Source organism: Coenobita brevimanus, chromosome 97 (assembly GCF_032717465.1).
Source record: "Coenobita brevimanus isolate Jiangsu-jjx chromosome 97, ASM3271746v2, whole genome shotgun sequence".
Taxonomy (NCBI): domain Eukaryota; kingdom Metazoa; phylum Arthropoda; class Malacostraca; order Decapoda; family Coenobitidae; genus Coenobita; species Coenobita brevimanus.
In genome coordinates this window covers 32,185,172-32,205,978 of record NC_137050.1, presented here as the reverse complement: position 1 = coordinate 32,205,978, position 20,807 = coordinate 32,185,172, and the positions used below count along the sequence as shown (strand labels likewise).

Genomic DNA, 20,807 nt, shown 5'->3' with positions numbered 1-20,807 from the left:
TCGGGAGCAAGGGATCATACAGTGGGCGTCACTTTTGTGATTCTGTGTTATTCTGAATTCGCCCGGGCTTTCAAGTGGTGACTTGCATCATCTGTCAGTACTGCCAGTGTCCAGCTATACTAAGTTCTGCTAATGTCATCTGTACTCCCATCCACTGTTGACAATTTAGCCATTTTTCACCTGTCCTTGACTCCCCTCCTTACCTCCCCTCCATTACCCTCTCCTCTCGCCCGCTCAGCCGCGCTGCGCTACGCAAATCCTGGATGGATTTTTGCACTCATTTCATCCACTGAAATGTGCCCTATGCCCTATTCTTATACAAAATAATATATAAAAGAAAGAGAAAAAGTAATTGATACTGCCATACATCTGGAATGGGCTAATTATCACCTGGCAACACCCCACGTGCACTCGTTCGCTAATTTTCCCTGTTTATTTCTCCTTGAAATATGCCGTATGACCTATTCTCGTAACAAAAATATATATAAGAAAGGAAGGGAGAAGCCTAAGTGATATTTACTTTCAACTGGAACTACCAAATTTATTATGTATTGTCTAGATTTCCTGTCAGTCATTTCACAGCGTATAAATCAGCAGCTGTCACCATGCTGACATTGTCAACCCTTCCCTGCCCATAGGTCGCATCATTCAGTTTACTGTCGTCTTTCAAGGTGAAACCATGTCGGATTCGCACCTGTCCAATTCCGCAGCTTCTCAGCCCCCTGCAAAGGGCCCTGTGACCTCTACCCCTACTAAACCTCGCATGGGAAGGGGTAAAGGGCTAAGTGCCTCTGCTGTGGAACGTGAACTGGCTAATTTATCAATGATAATGATGGACAGTGACTACGATCTTTCTGGTGACTCTAAAACAGTGCAATTGGAAATGTAAATAATGTGTAAATAGCAAGTGGAATGTAAATATAATTGAACAGTGGAAAATAGTTTTAAAAGTTACTGCAAGTGACAGTGCATAACATAGTGTAAATAAAATAGAAATGTAAATAGTGTAAATAAAACAGAGAATGTACACAGAAATGTAAATTATTAATAATAAAAGAATATGAGTATAAATACTTGGAGTAATGAAAGTGAAAGTTTCACTCTAGCGTGTATAAATACTTGGTGTAACGAAGGTGAAGGTGAAAGTTTTGCTCTCTACGCTAGTTTACTGAACGAGAAAGTGAATGCCTGGAGTGAAAATAAACTACTAGTACTGAAAGAAACTTATGGATAAATATTGTATATATATATATATAAGTGTATTAAAGTACTGTACTAGGAATATAAAGTGTGAGTGTGTTTATAAATAATAAATGACAGCTCCGCCTCAGAATACCATCGGGGAACGAGCGCGGGTGGAAAGCTCGTGCGCACTCGTAATTTACATTGCCTTCACAGTGTTTTTTTTTTTCGGAATATGGATTCCAAACTACTTGAAATCCATAGAATAGTGTTTGTAGTTATAATATCAGGCAGTGGTAACCATATTATGGTGTATCAGGAAGCGTAAAGTGGAGACTTTGTTACCCAATTTCAGAAGTTTCCACAAGTCCTACGGCTGTCGACAAAGGCTCAACAAACATCCCAGGAAAAAGCTGAAGTTATGTGCCATATGCATTCTAGGACTAATAACTGACTTTTGGCAAATATTTTTAAAAACTCAGTCGGAGAGCGATTATCCCCGCGGGACACGCATGGCACACTCCCGACATCCCCACGGTTAAGGGGTTAAACACAATTTAGGAAAAGAGACAGAAGGCTGATTACATACCAGTCTTGGGGAAACAGCTGCCAGATAGACTACTTCCTAGTCAGGAGGGCTGATAGGAGGTTAACAAGGGTTGTTAAAGTTATAGGGTGTGAGGAGTGTGTACAGCAACACAAGTTACCAATATGTGACATGGTGCGTAACCCCTACACGCCAGGAAACAGCATATGCCATGGCAAAATGAGTGGCCGGGGACCACCAGGTGATGGGAGGAGCTACTAATGTACAGTATTTCCACCATCATACCATATGCCATTTGATATTGTCACCAAAGGGGCAGGAGAGACTCCCGCCACTGCATACCAGCGTGAGTCAGTCTGTCCCGCACCTTTGCCAGGTATTTAACATGTCTTCAGGTTCCTCCTCGTACGAATCCATCCACACAGCCCGCGGCCCCTTGCATCATCCATCCTTGCCAAGCCTCTTTCCAAGGATACTAGGAAAGGGCTCAGTGATAGCACCATTGGGCATACCTTGGATGCCACTGTGTCTAGTTTATCTAGTAGTGAAGTTACCAAGTTGAGAGCAAAGCCAGAGTCGGGGCCGTGCGCACACAAACAAATGCATTCTGCCTTGAGCGCCAATAGTTACTCATCTTAACCCCTAAAGACTGCAATTATTTCAGGCAGGGTACATCCTCCACCAGCAATTTGGGAATGTTTTGGCGACTTTCACCAAGGGCAAATTGATTGTGTTCTGGTTAAAGAGGAAGAATTTACAGACCAGACAATGCAATCTGTACCCACGTAGGCCTAATGGTTACCACACAATCGTACGTCAAAGTTAAAAAAAGTTTATAATAGTTGCCCTTTGAAAACAAAATGTGAAAATTTTGATAATTACCTATTTCTCTTATTGAAACAGGTTATTTCAAAGAGTTTTGTTATGCCAGCCATGAAAACAGGTGTATGTAGGTGTGGGGAGATAAAGTAGGCTGTAGGGAGTAGGCCTATGGGTACAGGGGTTGGAAAGATAACCAACTTTTCGCATGAAAAAAAGCACTCCAGTGTGTTCTGTAACATCTTGGCAGCCTGATACCTCTCAGGGGTCTGTAGGGAGTGGGAGGGTTGTGAGGGACAAGGAGGGAGGGATGGGGTGGGGTTCAGGGGGGACAAAAGGCTAGCAGGGTGGGAGGAGGGGCAAGAGTAGGTGGGAAGGGACACAAGTAGTGATGGGAGGAGAGATGCAGGTGCATGGAGGGATGGGAGGGTGATGGGGGACAAGGAGGGAGTAAGGGAGTGGAGTAGAAGGTGGCACGGAGGCAGCCCAAGGGGCACACCGCCCGGGTTGATCTGATCCCCCCCTCACACCACCTTAGGGGTGAGTTCTCATTGGCTTGAAGCCACGTACATCATAATTGGGGCGGAGGATGCACTCCACAATGTTTTACAGGCCCCACTCAATTGATGCGATTGGGTATTTTGGCATAAAACTCAAACTGTATCAATTGATGCGATTAGGCTTTTAGGGGTTAACGTCCTTACTCATCGACGCGACCACCTGCAGACCTGGGGATGGTTATTAAGTTGTTTCCCTAACTGCAATACTTTTCCAGATATGAAGGTTTGAAAACAGGCTATTTTTGAAAAATATGGCCATACTTTGCTGGCAGCCGTGTAAAAAACAATGCTGGTGAGTGGGGGTTAAGGAGCAGGTGATAAAAATTACCTATGCATCTAGGAGGAAACTATGAAAGTTGAAGAACCAAAGAGTACAGGATGCCTTCTATACCAAGATGAGCAGTGTGGTGGCTGAACAGGGAACTGTTGACAGAAGTGTTAATGAACAGTTCGGAGTTCTCAAGAACAACCTCCTGAGAGTTACTAATTCAGTGTGTGGATGGAATAGGGGCCCCCCCTAAGACATAAAGTAATTAGTGGTGGGATGAGGGAGTAGAAGCTGCAGTTATGGAGAAAAGAAAGCTTTTCCATGAATGGAAAAGGGGTGGTAACAAAGAAGAATACTTGGCTGCCAGGCACTGAGCTAGAAAAGAGGTTTACAGGGCAAAATCTTGAGTCTCAAAGACTTTTACTGGATAACCTAAATAATGTGGAAAGGTATGATTTGTGGTAGGTGGGGGCACTCACCATCCACTCACTCAATGTAGTGCTGCTGTCAGGTGTCTGCCCTTTCCTCTCCTCCATCCTTCTTTCCTTCCATCCTCTTCTGTCTTTCTTTCCTTCATTCTTTCCTTGTCCTTCTGCCTATGGGTGACTTTACACTTCCTCTTCTGTCTTTCTTTCCTTCATTCTTTCCTCTTCCTTCTGCCTGTGGGTGACTCTACACTGTGTGAAAAGCCAAATGGTTCCCTGTACATCAGGAAACCATTTACTATGCTGGATGGTAACCATATAACCAAATTTTGGCAACTGGTGGTTTAGTGGGTAATTACTGTGCTCCAATCGGAATGAGCCATTGAAGGTTTATATCCAAGGAGCGGTTGGGGTTGACTGCTCATGTAATGACACTCACTCTCATCGTAAATGTCGGGACCAACTGCCTAGCCCCAGGCTCCTATGCTCCTCATGGGGCAATGTAGGACTGAATGATGGATGGATGGAAGAATATGATATTCATGGTGGCAATCAGATGATGAGGGAAATCTGGGCTTTCACAGGTGAGCAGTGTGAGAAGAATGATGAAGGAAATGTAGAGGTGAACAGTGGGGATATCAAAGATGCCTGGAGAGAGCATTATAACCTACTGTTGAATGAGGAGTCTGACAGGAGCAGGGAAAGTTTGGAGCCAGCAGATCCAGTCTTTAGCCCTTGGCCTTTAACTGACTCTGCTACTGTGAGCATGGCAATAGGCAGGATGCAAGTGGGGAAGGCAGCAGGCGTGTCTGGGTTGACTGCTGAAAGTATGACGGCCTCAGGAGACATAGGAGTGTGGTTAGTTACTGACTTGATAAATATTGTCCCAGATGACTGGCTCATGAGGGAGATTGTAAATATGTACAAGGGGAAGGGTGAAGCCCTAGAAAAAGGAAGTTATAGAGGCATCAAAACTTTTAGCCCAGATAATGAAGGTAATGGAATGAGTTCTAGAAGGTATGATTACAGAAAGAGTGAACATTGATGAGATACAGTTTGGGTCTGTGCCAGGCAAAGGGACCACTGATGCCATATTCATTGTTTAACAGCTTCAGGTAAATTATATAGGACATAAAAAGGGATCTATACTATGTTTTTGATGATTTGGAGAAGGCCTCTGACAGAGTTCCTAGGGAGGTGGTGAAGTGGGCAATGAGAATGCTTGGGATTGAGGAGTGGCTAGTTAGGGTGGCTATGGCTCGCATCCAAGTGAGAATGAATGGAGATTTGAGTGATGAGTTTTCTGTGAATGTTGGTGTGCATCAGGGGTCAGTCTTGAGCCCCTTGTTGTTTATCTTGGTACCTGACACCCTCTCACGTGACTTAACAAATGGACTCCCGTGGAAGATGTTGCAGGCTGATGATTTGGTGTTGATTACAGAAGATAAAGAGGATGCGGAGGAAAGATTTAGGAAGTGGAGAGATGGTATGGACACAAAGGCTTGCGAGTAAAGCCAGACAAAACAAATGTGATGGTATCTAATGTTGGTGGAAGTACTGCCAAAGAAGAGGGAGAGTGGCCATGTGCGGTTTGCAACAAGGGCATCTGAAGCAATTCCATCTTGTGCTGTCTGTGATATGAGGGTGTGTAAGAGATGTAGTGGTATTAGAAGCAGAGTGTGAGATAATGCTGATTTCATGTGTGCAGTGCGTCACAGAGAGCATATGGAGATTGTCAGACATGAGAGGATTGATCTTGCTGGTGAGTCTCTCGAGTGTGTGGAAGAGTTTTATTACTTGGGTGAGATATTATGTGCTGGAGGTCAGATTGGAGCTAGCTCTGTGGCTAGAGTGAGGAGTGGCTGGAAGAAGTTCAGGGAGCTATTGCCTCTCCTGACACTGAGAGGGTTCTCCCTCCATGCTAATGGGGTCTTTGTATGCGGCATGTGTTAGGAATGTAATGCTGTATGTACAGTAGTGAGACCTGGGCAATAAAGGAAGAGGATATTCACAGGCTCAAACACATAGAAATGACAATGATTAAGTAGATATGTAGCGCATCCTAGGGTGCGAGGCCTGGGGGGGCTAGGTTTATGATGACAGAGTTAAGAGGTAGGATGGGACTGGAGTGTATTGGTGTTGCGATGAGGAGAGGTAGATTGAGACAGTTTGGGCATGTGGAGGTAGATTGAGACAGTTTGGGCATGTGGAGGTAGATTGAGACAGTTTGGGCATGTGGAGAGGATGGGGGATGACAATTGGGTGCAGAAAATGAGGAGTGTTAACATTAGGGGTACGGCTGTGAGAGGCAGACTGAAAAAGACCTGGGATGAGGTCAATGAATGTGACTTCAAGGATATGGGACTGAACAGGGAGGCTGCCAGAGACTGAGCAGCAAGGTGACCAAGGCTGACGCATGCAAGCATGCTGGAGTGTTTAAAAACGAAAGGAAACTAAACGAACATCCATCACAAAAAACACACAAACCTCTGGAAATATTCAAGTAGCAAAAATAGAAAAATGCTAACAAATTAAAATAAGGCATATTATTATACTAACTGGAAAAACACAAGATTAGGCAAAAGGGCAACAAGAAGGGGAAAGGGGAATAAGTCATTTACTTGTTATCCTTGGCTGTGGTTATTAGCAAGTTTTGGTCATCAATGCACCAGACTGCCTTGACTATTCCACGCTGATGGCCTTCCAAGGTGCGTAGAGGTGCAGTAGCATAGCGCAAATCCCAAACCTGGGCCCAAGGGGTAGTATCCTCTTCACTGGCCAGAAGTAACTGTGTAGCCACACGTGGGTGCCAAGTCATGCTGCTTGCCTTCATCTGTGAAAAACAGGGAAAAACTTTTTAAATATAAAACATAAAAGTGGAAACAAAGAGCAACTGAGGCAGGGACCAACCAGTGCGTCGGAAGGCCTCAGGGTACCGTGACGTCATGCTAGCGCCGCAAACTTGTGGCTCAATTTTTACCCCCAGAAATGGGTGATTCTTTTTTGCCCATAAGTATTGCACGCCCGGCGGTAGGGGCTCAATAATTCTGACGAGCACTGTATATATATACTGTGTGTATATATATATATATATATATATATATATATATATATATATATGTATATATATACAATATACAGTATATATATATGTGTGTATGTATATAAATACATGGGGACCACCATCAACACACGATGTAATGCTGCCACTTTTTCCTTCACATGACATTTCTGTATCAATTATCTTCCCTTCCTACTTCTCCCTTTCCTTCCTGCCACTTTATATTACTCCTCTTTCCACTACATGGAGTGACAAATCTATGGTTTCCTGTAATCCAGGAAAATATTTACAATGCTGGGTGGTAACCACATAACCAGACCATCAGGACCTCCAACGGTGACGTCTTCGCCGTGGGTCTACCCCCCAAAGGCTGTTGAAGCAGAGGAGGAGGACAGCATGGGGTCCAAACCACTGCAACCCCCCCCCCAGCCCCTCATGGGGCCCAAGAACCTGGGAATGGCTTTGGTAACCTGGGCAAGCACCACATCTCTCAGCACATCACATACAACAACGCTGTTTTTTCTACACCAAGAGATGACTCCCCAGTGGTCATTTCTCGAAGATTTCTACTAGCCAGTGTCACTGAGAGCAATCCAAGACCCATCAACAAATACACACGTCCAGCATGCTCAAAACCTATCATATCGAGCCAACAGACAAAGGGTTCAGGTAAGTGCAGTTCCTGCAAGAACTGGACCCATTACACCTGCACAACATTCACATCCAGAAATACTACACAGACACCTGGACCTGCTCCTTATGCTCCTTCCCCCCTCCCACTAACCCCTCTCCTACTTCCGCCACATCTCAGCCTAACCCACAGATCCTTTCCACAACATTCAATCCCCCCACCCCTCCCAATCCACCCCAATCTAATTCACCCCAACCTATATCTCCATCACAACCTTTTCCTACCCCTTCCCCTCCACTCACACCCCCACCTCCTCCCCCGTGCTGCAGCACCTAACACACATCATACAGACAACATAAACATTCTTCAGATAAACACTTTTGGCATAAACACCAAAAAACAAAAGCTTACACAATTCAAGAAACTAAACTATGCAGAACACAAAAAACGCCTACATTTCATAATTTCACCATCATTAGACAAGATCGGGCCGATGGCGGTGGCAATGGATTTATCACTCTAGTACACCAGTCCATCAATTTTTCAGATACTAGTGTACACACAGAGTCACTTCTCCCCCCACATGACACCACAACAGAAATCTATCTATCTATCTATTGCCAGACGCCTCAATCCTGTTTGGGGTGGCCACAAACAAATCACCTCCAAGTCGCCCTGTCCCCCGCCATTTCACTCCCCTGCTCCCAACTCACACCCCCCTCTCTCATATACCTCTCCACCCCATCCCTCCATCTCATCCTCGGCCTCCCCCTCCTTCTTCCCCCCTCCACCTCACTCACATACACTCTCTTCGTCAGTCTTTCACCCTCCATCCTCTCCACATGGCCAAACCACCTCAGTGTGTTCCTCATAACGCTTCCTATCACATCCACATCCACATACACAACGCTCCTTTATATCCTCATTCGTCAGCCTGTCTCTCCATGTGACTCCACAGGCTCCTCTTAAATAACTCATTTCCACTGCACTCACTCTTGACTTGTGTCCTTCCAACAACGTCCAAGCTTCACTTCCATACGTTAGAGTTGGTATCACAATACTGTCATGTAGTAACTTTTTCACTTCCATGCTCACTTCCCTGTTTCTTATCACTGCTTTCAAAGAACCAGCAACCTTTCTTCCCTGCTGTACCCTTTCAAGCACTTCACCCTCCAAACTTCCATCCTTACTCATCACACTACCCCAGTACTTAAACGTACTCACATCTTCGAATTCCTCACCATCCAACCTCGCTGTACATTCACTGACTTCACCTCTCTCAAAGACCATCACTTTACTCTTCCCTACATTCACCTTTAGATTCCGTTTCTTACACACTCTCCCAAACTCATCCACCAAGCCCTGCAGCTCCCCTTCGTCTTCACTCAACAACACAGTATCATCTGCAAAACAACAGTACAGGGAGTTTCCAAACACTATCCTCTCTCACCAGGGCCACTTCAACATCCACTACCCTACCTTGTACCTCTTTTATTACCCCAGCCATGTACAAATTGAACAACCATGGAGACATGACACATCCCTGTTTCAACCCAACTTTCAAAGAGAAAAATTCACTTAGTTCACCATCCACATGCACTGCAGCCTTCGCACCATCGTACATACTCTTCACAGCATTCAACAACTTCCCATCTACACCATATATTCTTAACAGTTTCCACAATCCTTGTCTATCCACCCTGTCATATGCTTTCTCCAAATCCATGAAAGCCGCATACAACTTCTTTCCCTTCTCTAGAAACTTTTCCACTAAAGATCTAAGAATGAATATCTGATCTACACAACCACTTCCCTTCCTAAAGCCTCCCTGTTCTTCTCCAACTAATTTCTCTGTTCATTCTCCAACTCTGTCAATAAGTATCCTACCATACACTTTTCCTATTATACTAAGAAGACAAATGCCCCTATGATTACCACATACTTCTTTTTCCCCTTTTCCTTTGTACAAGGGAATAATTATACCTGACTTCCAATCCTCCGGGACTCTACCTTCCTCCCAGGCCAATCTGCACATTTTCCACATCCATTCTACTACTATCTCTCCCCCATGCTTCAGCATTTCACCACAACAGAAATACAACCAATTAAAATACGCACTGGTAACAAATCACACATAACAATTGCTCGCCAATCGTGCACCCCCACACAATGCAAACTCACATTGTGCGAATCACCTACAATGCGAGGTCAACCCAGAAAATGCTTATTTTTATTCAATGTGAAATCTGTTAATCGAACTTCCCACCATGCGAATCAGCTGTATGATTCCAAGGCAAAAATGGACTTCCCGCCATTATTACGAGTGTCGGGCTGGACAATTCAAGTCAGTCACACAAAGGCAGGTGACTGGTAACAAGCCGATTCAAAATGGCGGGGCAGCTGACCAGCTATCTGCATGCCATCTACCAACTTTCCTGGGTAAACAGACACTTCTCCATATTGCCACGAGAACGCATGTTGCACCTTACATCCTGTGGTACGTTTTACCATCACAGCAGTACCCACCTGCTAATCGTGGTCTCAGCTGTCGAATTTGAAGGCTTTATGGGAGACCTCAGCAATGCAAGTGACAGTGACAATCCCCCCCTCCCCCCGCGGGGCAAGAGTAGACGCCCCGAGCCTCGGATACCCACCTCCTCCCTACTTAGCAAGCCCAGAAGTCACTTAAATAAAGGTACATAGTGTTCTATTTGTTGTTTTATTTGTTGGTCTAACCAGATGTACTATTAGACAAAGTATTAGCAAGGCAGAATAGATTAGAAGGGGACCCAAAGACTAAGCCCTAGGTGGGCTGTCCACCATATACCATTTTTCCCATAAGCTGTTTGGTTCACACAATGCAAAATCATAGAATGCGAGGGTTTCTGTTGCCCATAAACTCGCGTTGTGTGAGGGTGCACTGTACATACATTATATTTCCCCTAAATCATCCCCCACAGTACCACACAATTACTCTCCTCAAATACATCACATCACTAACATACGCAACATCATCTCGGATGGTGATTTCAAAGCCAATGTGTCGGCCTGGCATGTCAACTACCCTGACACAGACAGAGGGCTGGTACAACAATCCCAAACAGATAATCCTTTTGTACTCAATAATCTCCATCAACATACCCATGTCCCACACCAAACCCTCTTCCTCCTATCATCCCCGGACATCACCTTTTGCTCCTTAGCTCTGACCACCTCCCAATCATCATCACTACCAAAACCAGTATCACCCCAGCTGGCCACAGACATACATACATTAATTATAAGAGAGCCAACTGGGAGGCTTTCACAACTGAAACAGAACAACATTTTGAAACATTAAACAGCACACCCATCACAAACATCAACACTGCTGTGCACACTTTCAATACAATTATTCAAAATGCAGTCAAAAGACACATCCCTAGAAGCAACATAAAGTGACACAACCCCAACTTCACACCATAAATTCAAGGCCTCATCATTCAAAACGACACACAACGACACTCCCCAACACCCCATACACAATACACCGCACAACAAATACAAGAACTCAACACTCAAATAAACATAAAAATATCAGAAGAGCAAACACTTGACTGGAATAATTATCTCCAAATACTTGATCACAAAACAAACACCAGCAAACGCTACAAAACACTAAACAGCATCACACTCTCCAACAGCAGTACTACACAATCACATGCTGCCATCACAACAACAGACACATTACCCTCAAACAAACAACAAGCAAACACTCTCATTAATCACATTTAAACCTCCACTGCGACGACCAACATGTCATCCGACGCAAGAGATAGTTCTCCACAGACCCAGACTTCGCACCTTTCACTTACACCCAGACGAAGCACATCATTACAACCTTAAGCATTTTTCTGCCTGTGGACCAGACAACATAAGCAACAAACACCTTAAACACCTTGGACCACAAGGCATACAAGCACTCACCATCATATCAAATTACAGCTACTAATACAACATAATACCCAACATCTGGAAGCATGGCACGATCATCACTATCCCCAAACCCAACAAAGACCCCACATTATCTTCCTCACACCGCCCCATCACACTCCTCTGCACCCCCTCCAAAATCACTGAACGACTGGTATCACAACTAGTTACATCTCATATCCTCCCTAGCCCCATCACAGCATGGTTTTAGGCCACTACACTCCACATTCTTCTTACAGACCTTACACAGAGAGTTTTCGATGGCATGAATTCAGCTAGGCCACCACACAGAACACTCCCAGTCACACTAGACATTAGCAAAGCTTTTGATGCCATCCCGCACCACAACCTCACAAACAAAATATTCAATGCAAACATGCACAATAACACAAAAAGATAGCTGGCAAACTATTTGGCAGGCAGATGTGCACATGTAACATTTGCTGGTCAGTCATCGAATATCAGAAACCATTTGCCAGTCAGTCATCGAATATCAGAAACTTCACAAAGGGTTTCCCCCAAGGATCTGTTTTGTCCCCTACTCTCTTTACCCTATACATGAATGACATACTCACACCCCACACACCACAGATACACATAGCTTCCTATGTGGACGACATAACACTAAAACGTACACATCAAAACACAAACACAGCTGCACACGTCCTCCAACCTTACCTCAACACACTACATGAATGGCTCACCACAAACATGCTCAAAATAACCCCAGCCAAATCTACAGAGACCCTTCTCACAAACTGGACAGTAGAACACAGTCGCATTCCACACCTCACCATAAACAACAATCCCCTACCACACACACACACACACACACACACAAAATCTTTGGTTTAACATCCAATACAGTACGTTAATGTCATTTAAACAACACATCACAAATATTAAAGATAAATTAACTACAAGACTCAACGCCTTAAGGTCACTTGCCCATACAACATTTGGACACAACAAAGAAACCACCACCATGGTATACAAAAACAATATACACTTTCAATGATGACTTATGCAAGCCCTTCTTGGGCTTCTAACCTCACTAAAACACACTACCATACAGAACATGGCCCTAAAAATAATCACAGGCTGCACAACTACAACACCAAGAAACCAAAGTCCTCAAAGTCAAAGATCATCTAGACATGAGAGGCACAAATTCTCATCGCAGCCTCCACAAACCCACACCATCCACTACACTACATGGCAGCACATCCACACACACCAAGGAACATCAAAACTACACCCGGCACACGATATCATACACAAATACCGTCATCTCTCCCCCCTTCCCCACCTCAAACCAGCTTCTAGACACACATCCATACTCAAATCACTCACCACTCGATTCAGTCACTTAAAGAAAACACAGAGCTGCATGCATGGCCTCCTGATATCCACCCTTCTAAATCCTATCTCCCTCATGAGGACAGGGTCCACCTGGCCAGGCCAAGATGTGGGCATCATCCAGCCTTCTTGAACTATCAGATGAGGTTGGATGACTCCGTTGCTGACGCCTGTCCAGGATGCAACACAGCACCCCATACTATGAAGCACATTAAGGAAGACTGCATTGCACACAATCATCTGCGCCAGCAGCACAACATACACTCCTTGAGAGCTCTGTGAGAATGCCCGGTCTTGGCCATGGCCTTCCTTAGGAACTCGGGGCTGTTCGGCCAGACTGCCTAAGGAACAACTACTACTACTATTACCACCATGGGGTCAAGTGGAGTCTACTATGGTGCCCCTGCTAACTCGGTGGAGAAACACAAATCAGGCATCCACCCAGGAACCAAACCTCCATACTGTTCCCCGTGTTTTGCTGTGGCCAGATGTTGTCAATCACAAGGGAACATTGGTTCACTGCAGGGGATGGCCATGCAAGGGCAGTTACTTGCCTGTAGTTGATGGGTCTGCTCAGATGGACAGACTGGAGACAATTAAAAAAAAGTCTGGCAATATAAGTTATTGCCAAAGACACTCTACATGAGGTAATGCTCAATCAGCTGAAATAATGAAGAAGCTGGAAGAACAGCAGAAATGGACAATCATTACTTATAAAAGTGTGCAAATGGTAGTAACACTTAAAACACCACTATCATAAGCAGCAGCAGCATACTCAGCATCACTTTTTTCCTACCTCAGAATGGGGTGTGCTGTGATACATTGGGAAAAAAAAAAAAAAAAAAAAAAATGTATATACGTGGGAGAACCATTAACAGTATGCCCATGGAAATGAGCCAGATACTTTTTTACACATGATTCATGCCCTATTAATCCTGGCACTACCTCACAGGCCAAACCACCAGCACATCTATAGACTGGGATGTACGTTTCTTTACAGATGTGTTCATGTACACATTTGAAATACATTTAAAGCAGTGACTTTAAAAAAAAAATCTTTGTTATGTGCTTCTCCGTATATAATTAATTCAACTAACTCAATCCCCTGTCAACCCACTAGCCTTAACAACTTCCAGCCTCACTCTTTCACACTCTCATTTACAACATCTATCGACTACATTCTTGGAGTGGTAGGTGGTGCCAATCATCATCCACTGACTTGATGCAGTGCTTCCTACTTCTTCCTTCACCTTTATCCTTCATTTTCTGTCTGCCCTCCTCTCTTCGTATTTCTCCTAGTCTTCCTGTGAATTTTTATTACTTTTCTTTTCACTTCATGTGGTTCTACACTGAGTGACAAGCCTGATGGTTTCCCCTAACCCAACCAACCCTTTACAATTGTGAGTAGTTACCACACAATCAAATTAAGGGGTGATGTGGAGCCTACTGTGACGTCCCTGTTAAGTGGATGGAGACACACAAATGCTGCATCCACCTGGGAACCAAACCTTCACAATCTTCTTTGCATCTCATTATGGCAAGGCGCCTCACTATGACAATGTACCTTGCAACGGCAATGCGCCTCACTATGACAAGGCACTGTCTGCCACCAGAGAACATCAGTACACTACACAGTATGGTCCTCAAGGGGAGATTGCTTGCTTGCAGTTGATGAGTTTGTTTAACCACACAGACTGGGGTTACTCTGCTACTTCCATCCATCATCCAATCCTATGTTGCCCCATGAGGAGCATAAGTGCCTGAGGCTAGGCAAGTTGGTCCTGGCATCCAAGATGAGACTGACCAGCCCCACTCATCCCTGAGTGGCAATACGTAAGCAACCACCCCAACCACCCCTTGTACTGCCTGTTTTCTGGGATTATCATGCCTCCTACCAGTTCAAACTTACTCGTGTGTCCTTTCTACCAACCTATCTGGTATTAGAGACAGATAGTTTCACCTGGTGGTACTGACATACCCAGGCTTCACTGCTCAGCTATATCAATGTCCTTCAACTCCCTCCCTGCCCCCCATAAAGGAGGATGGTAACTGCAGGTAAGAGGCAGCTTCAACCTGCAGTCTACTGCATTCTTGTTCACATAAGGCTCAGACCACTACAAAAAAATGACCCATTCCATAATTTAGACCTGTAATAACTCTTCCATTCAGATGCCAACTAATAAGAATCTATAACCCCTTGGCATGTGTGCTACCATCCTACCTATAGTACTTGAGCATCCAAATTATCCCTCTGTTCAAAACCTATCACTGTCAAACCATTTCAAATTTATACCGACGTACATACCATATATTTTGTGCTGATACATGCATAAACAGTCAGTCTTCTTTGCCATTTATCACTCATCAACAAACACATCTGATCTCTATGCCATGCACAACTGTTCTTACTTTGCCCTACAAATATCACACCCTGCCACTCAGTCACTTCACCTCCTCTCACCTGTCTCTCAAAATGTTGTTGTAGCAACATTCCCTACATTACCTTTAGTTTTTTACATTCTTTACTCAAACTTCTAAAATTTCACACAGCCACATAAGCCTATCTAATTATGAGGTCTTGGGAATGAACTGGCTCTAGAACATAGAAATAAACACTAAAATGTTAACTGCATGACTTTCCTCACAATGCACACAGCAACTACAGCCGCCACATTATATAGGACTATAGTTGTATACTGTAGCTATTTTGCTACTCTATAAAAGTTTTTTTTTTGGGGGGGAGGGGGGCACGTTCACAGTGTTCTGCTTGCAATGTTTGAACTTGACACTACATTATGCCAAAATACTTTTATTGCACATAGAAATTATGGAGTAATGCATTTTACAAAAATATTTTGGTAATCATTAAGGAGGCATAGGACCACCTCATTATGCAGCTTTCTTCTTTTTTTTTCCCTACCTTAGCTCTTCATGGGATTCTTCACATAAATAATTTCAACTGCAATTTCAAATTTCAAGGATTTTTATTTCTTTTAAAAGGGGTAAAAAGCATTTACAAAAATGGCCAATGCTTACAGACCGACACTATCTTATGGCGTGCGAAGACAGACAGATGCCAGCTTAGAATACCATTTCTGAGGGAAATTACTCTTATCAGTGCCTATTTATCCAAATCGAACCTAAATTTTTTATAAATTAACCCAACCTTATTTATCCTACCCTTACCTAACCTATTATATCCTAGCCTAACCAATTTTATGCTAACCTAACCACACATCCTAACCTAGCCTAAGCTATCACTTATACTGGATAATCATATTTTCCTTGTTTACAGATGGATCCTCTTCATACTCAAAAATGATCTTCTGTACTTTATCAAGTCCTTCAATCAGTTCATAGGTAAAAAAAAAAAAAAAATATGAGGTGTTCCTATATCTCCTTAACCCTTTAACCGCGGGCTTGTTTTGCTTTTTCTTGCAGCTCCCGTGGGAATATTCGCGCTCTGACAGCCATTTGCCAGAAATCAGTTATTAGTCCTAGAATATTAAAATCACATATGCTTATGGCACATACCTTCAGCTTTCTCCTGGGGTGTTTGTTGAGCCTTCATCGAGTACCGTAGGACTTGTGGAGACCTCCGAAGTTGGGTAACGAAGTCTCCACTTTACACTTCCCGACAACTGATAATAAGATTACCACAGCCTGATATTATCACTAGAAACCCTATTCTATGATTCTCAGATAGTTTGGAATCCATACTCAAAAAAAAAAAAAAAAAAAAAAAAAAAAAAAAAAACACCGTGAAAGCAATGAAAATTACGAGGGCGTATGAACTTCTCACTTGCGCTAGTTCGCCGCTGGTGTTCTGTCATTTATTATTCAAAAAAACACTCACAGTTTATATTTCTATTACTATTTAACACTTATATATATCTACAGTCTTTATCCATAAGTTTCCTTCAGTAACAGTAGTTTATTGTCACTGTGGGGATTCAATTTCTTTCAGTAAAATACGTAGCATTCACTTTCTCGTCCTGTATACTAGCACTGAGAGTGAATGTCACTTTCACCTTCACTCTCATAACTCATAGTATTCATACATGCTAGAGTGACACTTTCACTTTCATTACTCCTAGTATATATACTCGTATTCTTATAATACTACTCATTTACATTTCTATTTACGTTCTCTATTTTATTTACATTATTTACATTTTTATTTTATTTACACTGTGTTATGCACTGTCACTTGAAGTAACTTATAAAACTATTTTCCACTGTTCACTTATATTTTCATTCACTGCTTTCACTTGCTGTTTACACATTATTTACACATTATTTACAATTCCACTTGCACCGTTTTACTCAACAGAAAGATCGTAGTCACTCTTTATCAATTGTCAGCCCTTTACCTCTTTCCACACGAGGTTTAGTAGGGGGAAAATGTCACAGGGCCCTTTGCATGGGACTAAAAAGCGGCGGAAGTTAGCAGGAGCGAATCAGACGTACTTTCACCTTGAAAGACGACAGTGAACTGACAGCGGTGGCCTCCTGCCGCCTGGCTAGGGTGAGTGCAATACTGCCAACTTTAGCCTTGTGAGACCAGCTAATATATACCAATGAAATGATTGGCAGGAAACCATGACAATACATAATACATTAGGTAGTTCCAGGTGAATGTAAATACCACTTAGGCTTCTCCCTTCCCTCCTCATATGTATATTTATTACGAAAATAGATTATACGGCACATTTCAAGGGGAAATAAACAGCGAAAATTAGCGAATGGGTGCACGTGAGGTGTTGTCAAGTGATAATTAGCCAATTCCAGGTGTATGGCACAATCATTTACCTTATTTCTTTTTTGTATATATTATTTGGTATAAGAATAGGGCATAGGGCTTATTTCTATCTATCTATCTATTGCCAGACGCCTCAATCCCGTTTGGGGTGGCCACAAATAAATCGCCTCCAAGTCGCCCTGTCCCCCGCCATTTCACTCCCCTGCTCCCAACTCACACCCCCCTCTCTTATATACCTCTCCACCCCATCCTCGGCCTCCCCCTCCCTCTTTCCCCCTCCACCTCACTCACATACACTCTCTTCGTCAGTCTTTCACCCTCCATCCTCTCCACATGGCCAAACCACCTCAGTGTGTTACTCATAACGCTTCCTATCACATCCACATCAACACCACAACGCTCCTTTATATCCTCATTCGTCAGCCTGTCTCTCCATGTGACTCCACAGGCTCCTCTTAAATAACTCATTTCCACGGCTCTCACTCTTGACTTGTGTCCTTCCAACAACGTCCAAGCTTCACTTCCGTACGTTAGAGTTGGTATCACAATACTGTCATGTAGTAACTTTTTCACTTCCATGCTCACCTCCCTGTTTCTTATCACTGCTTTCAAAGAACCAGCAACCTTTCTTCCCTGCTGTACCCTTTCAAGCACTTCACCCTCCAAACCTCCATCCTTACTCATCACACTACCCAAGTACTTAAACGTACTCACATTTTCCAATTCCTCACCATCCAACCTCGCTGTACATTCACTGACTTCACCTCTCTCAAAGACCATCACTTTACTCTTCCCTACATTCACCTTTAGATTCCGTTTCTTACACACTCTCCCAAACTCATCCACCAAGCCTTGCAGCTCCCCTTCGTCTTCACTCAACAACACGATATCATCTGCAAACAACAGTACAGGGAGTTTCCAAACACTATCCTCTCTCACCAGGGCCACTCCAACATCCATTACCCTACCTTGTATCTCTTTTATTACCCCAGCCATGTACAAATTGAACAACCATGGAGACATGACACATCCCTGTTTCAACCCAACTTTCAAAGAGAAAAATTCACTTAGTTCACCATCCACATGCACTGCAGCCTTCGCACCATCGTACATACTCTTCACAGCATTCAACAACTTCCCATCTATTCCACATATTCTTAACACTTTCCACAATCCTAGTCTATCCACCCTGTCATATGCTTTCTCCAAATCCATGAAAGCCGCATACAACTTCTTTCCCTTCTCTAGAAACTTTTCCACTAAAGATCTGAGAATGATTATCTGATCTACACAACCTCTTCCCTTCCTAAAGCCTCCCTGTTCTTCTCCAACTAATTTCTCTGTTCTTTCTCTAACTCTGTCAATAAGTATCCTACCATATACTTTTCCTATTATACTAAGAAGACAAATGCCCCTATGATTACCACACACTTCTTTTTCCCCTTTTCCTTTCTGCAAGGGAATAATTATACCTGACTTCCAATCCTCCGGGACTCTACCTTCCTCCCAGGCCAATCTGCACATCTTCCACATCCATTCTACTACTATCTCTCCCCCATGCTTCAGCATTTCACCACACACTCCATCAATTCCTGGGGCTTTCCCAGATTTAACTTTCTTCATTGCTTCCACAACTTCTATCCTGCTGATTTCTTCCTGTCTTCTCACCTCCCTCCTTCTTCCAGCCATTCCCCAGCCACTTATACTCGCATTACTTCCAACCTCCACGTTCAACAATTCCTTAAAGTGTTCTCTCCATCTGCTCACTTTTTCTCCCTTCTCCACTAGTAATCTACCATTTTTATCTTTCACTCCCCTGCTAACTTCACTTCCACCCTGTCTTACTCTTTTCACCTCTTTCCAGAACATTTTCTTACAGTCCCTCCACTTTACACTCAAATTCCTTCCAAATTCCTCATCCACTCTCTTCTTATTCTCGCTTACTAATCTTTTCACCTCTCCCTTTCTTTCTACATATAACTCTCTCTTCCGCCTCTCAACTTCTTCCACGCCCCTATTTCTCATCCATTCATTGTATGCTTTCTTCTTTTGTGCCACAGCCCATTTCACCTCTTCAGTCCACCACGCTGTTCCTTGCACCCCCCTCCGTCTTCTCTTCCTTCCACACACCACATCACATGCTGCACATATTTCTTCTGTAAATATTCTACACACACCTTCCACGTCCCCCATCTGCTCCAACTCATATTTGCCCAATCGTTCCTCCACTTCTCTCTTATACTCTGCCTTTTTCTCATCCTTTTGTAACCTTTCCACTCTCCTTGCAACTACTCCTTCCTCTCATCTTTCCCTTCTTCTATTCCTCCATCTTACTTGAACTTTAACTCTGGCCACCACCAAGTAGTGGTCAGAAAGTCCACTCCCCCAACCTCTATAAACTCTTGCATCCAATATACATCTTCGCATCCTTTCATCCTCACACACATAATCAATCATTGCCTTCCTTTCACTCAATTCACCACCCACCCTTCTCATCACTCGCCATGTATACCTGTGGATCATTTTATGCCTGAAGAGGGTATTGGCTATCACCAACCCCCTCCCAGCACAAATGTCCACTAACGCACTCCCATTCTCATATATCTCAGCAGGCACACCCCACTCACCAACTATTCCATCCACCTTCACATTCCCAACTTTACCATTCATATCACCAATCAAAAACACTCTATCATTCCTTCCAAACTTTTCCATGCACACTTCTACATTTGTCAAGAACTCTTCTCTCACTCTTCTAGCACAATCTTGCCTTGGCGCATACACACACACAATTGCTCACATTTGTATTCCAACTTTCAACTTTACCCACACAATCCTTGATCCAACTGATCCATACTGTCTTATGCTCCTCTTCCATCTTTTACTCACAACTATACATACTCCTTCCTTTGCCCTCTCATTCTCACCTACTCCTGCACATATACCCCATCCATACTCCCATTCTCTCACACTTTCTCCTCTCCATTTTGTTTCAGTTATTCCACATACATCCACTTTCGCATCCTCAAGCACCTGGACAATCTCTCTCTCTTTCACCTCATCATTTGCTCCCCTTACATTCCACGTTCCAATTGCAATGTCCTTTGTCCGGTCCTTGGTCGTCAATGTTTGGTCAGTCCTTGTCCGAGGCTTATTGTTTGTTTTTTTAGTTAGTTGTTTTCCAGGGAGGGGCACTAACCCTCCGCCAACCCTTTTAGTCG

General features: G+C 43.5%; 1 protein-coding gene across 1 annotated transcript in view; it reads right to left on the bottom strand.

The window, feature by feature from the left end:
• The window catches only part of Sec31 (COPII coat complex component secretory 31), a 485,856-nt gene that overhangs the window by 391,721 nt on the left and 73,328 nt on the right, over positions 1 to 20,807 (bottom strand). The window contains exon 6 of the mRNA XM_080283301.1: positions 6,423 to 6,634. Coding sequence (XP_080139427.1) covers positions 6,423 to 6,634 — 212 coding nt within the window. The remainder of the gene's footprint in view (positions 1 to 6,422; positions 6,635 to 20,807) is intronic.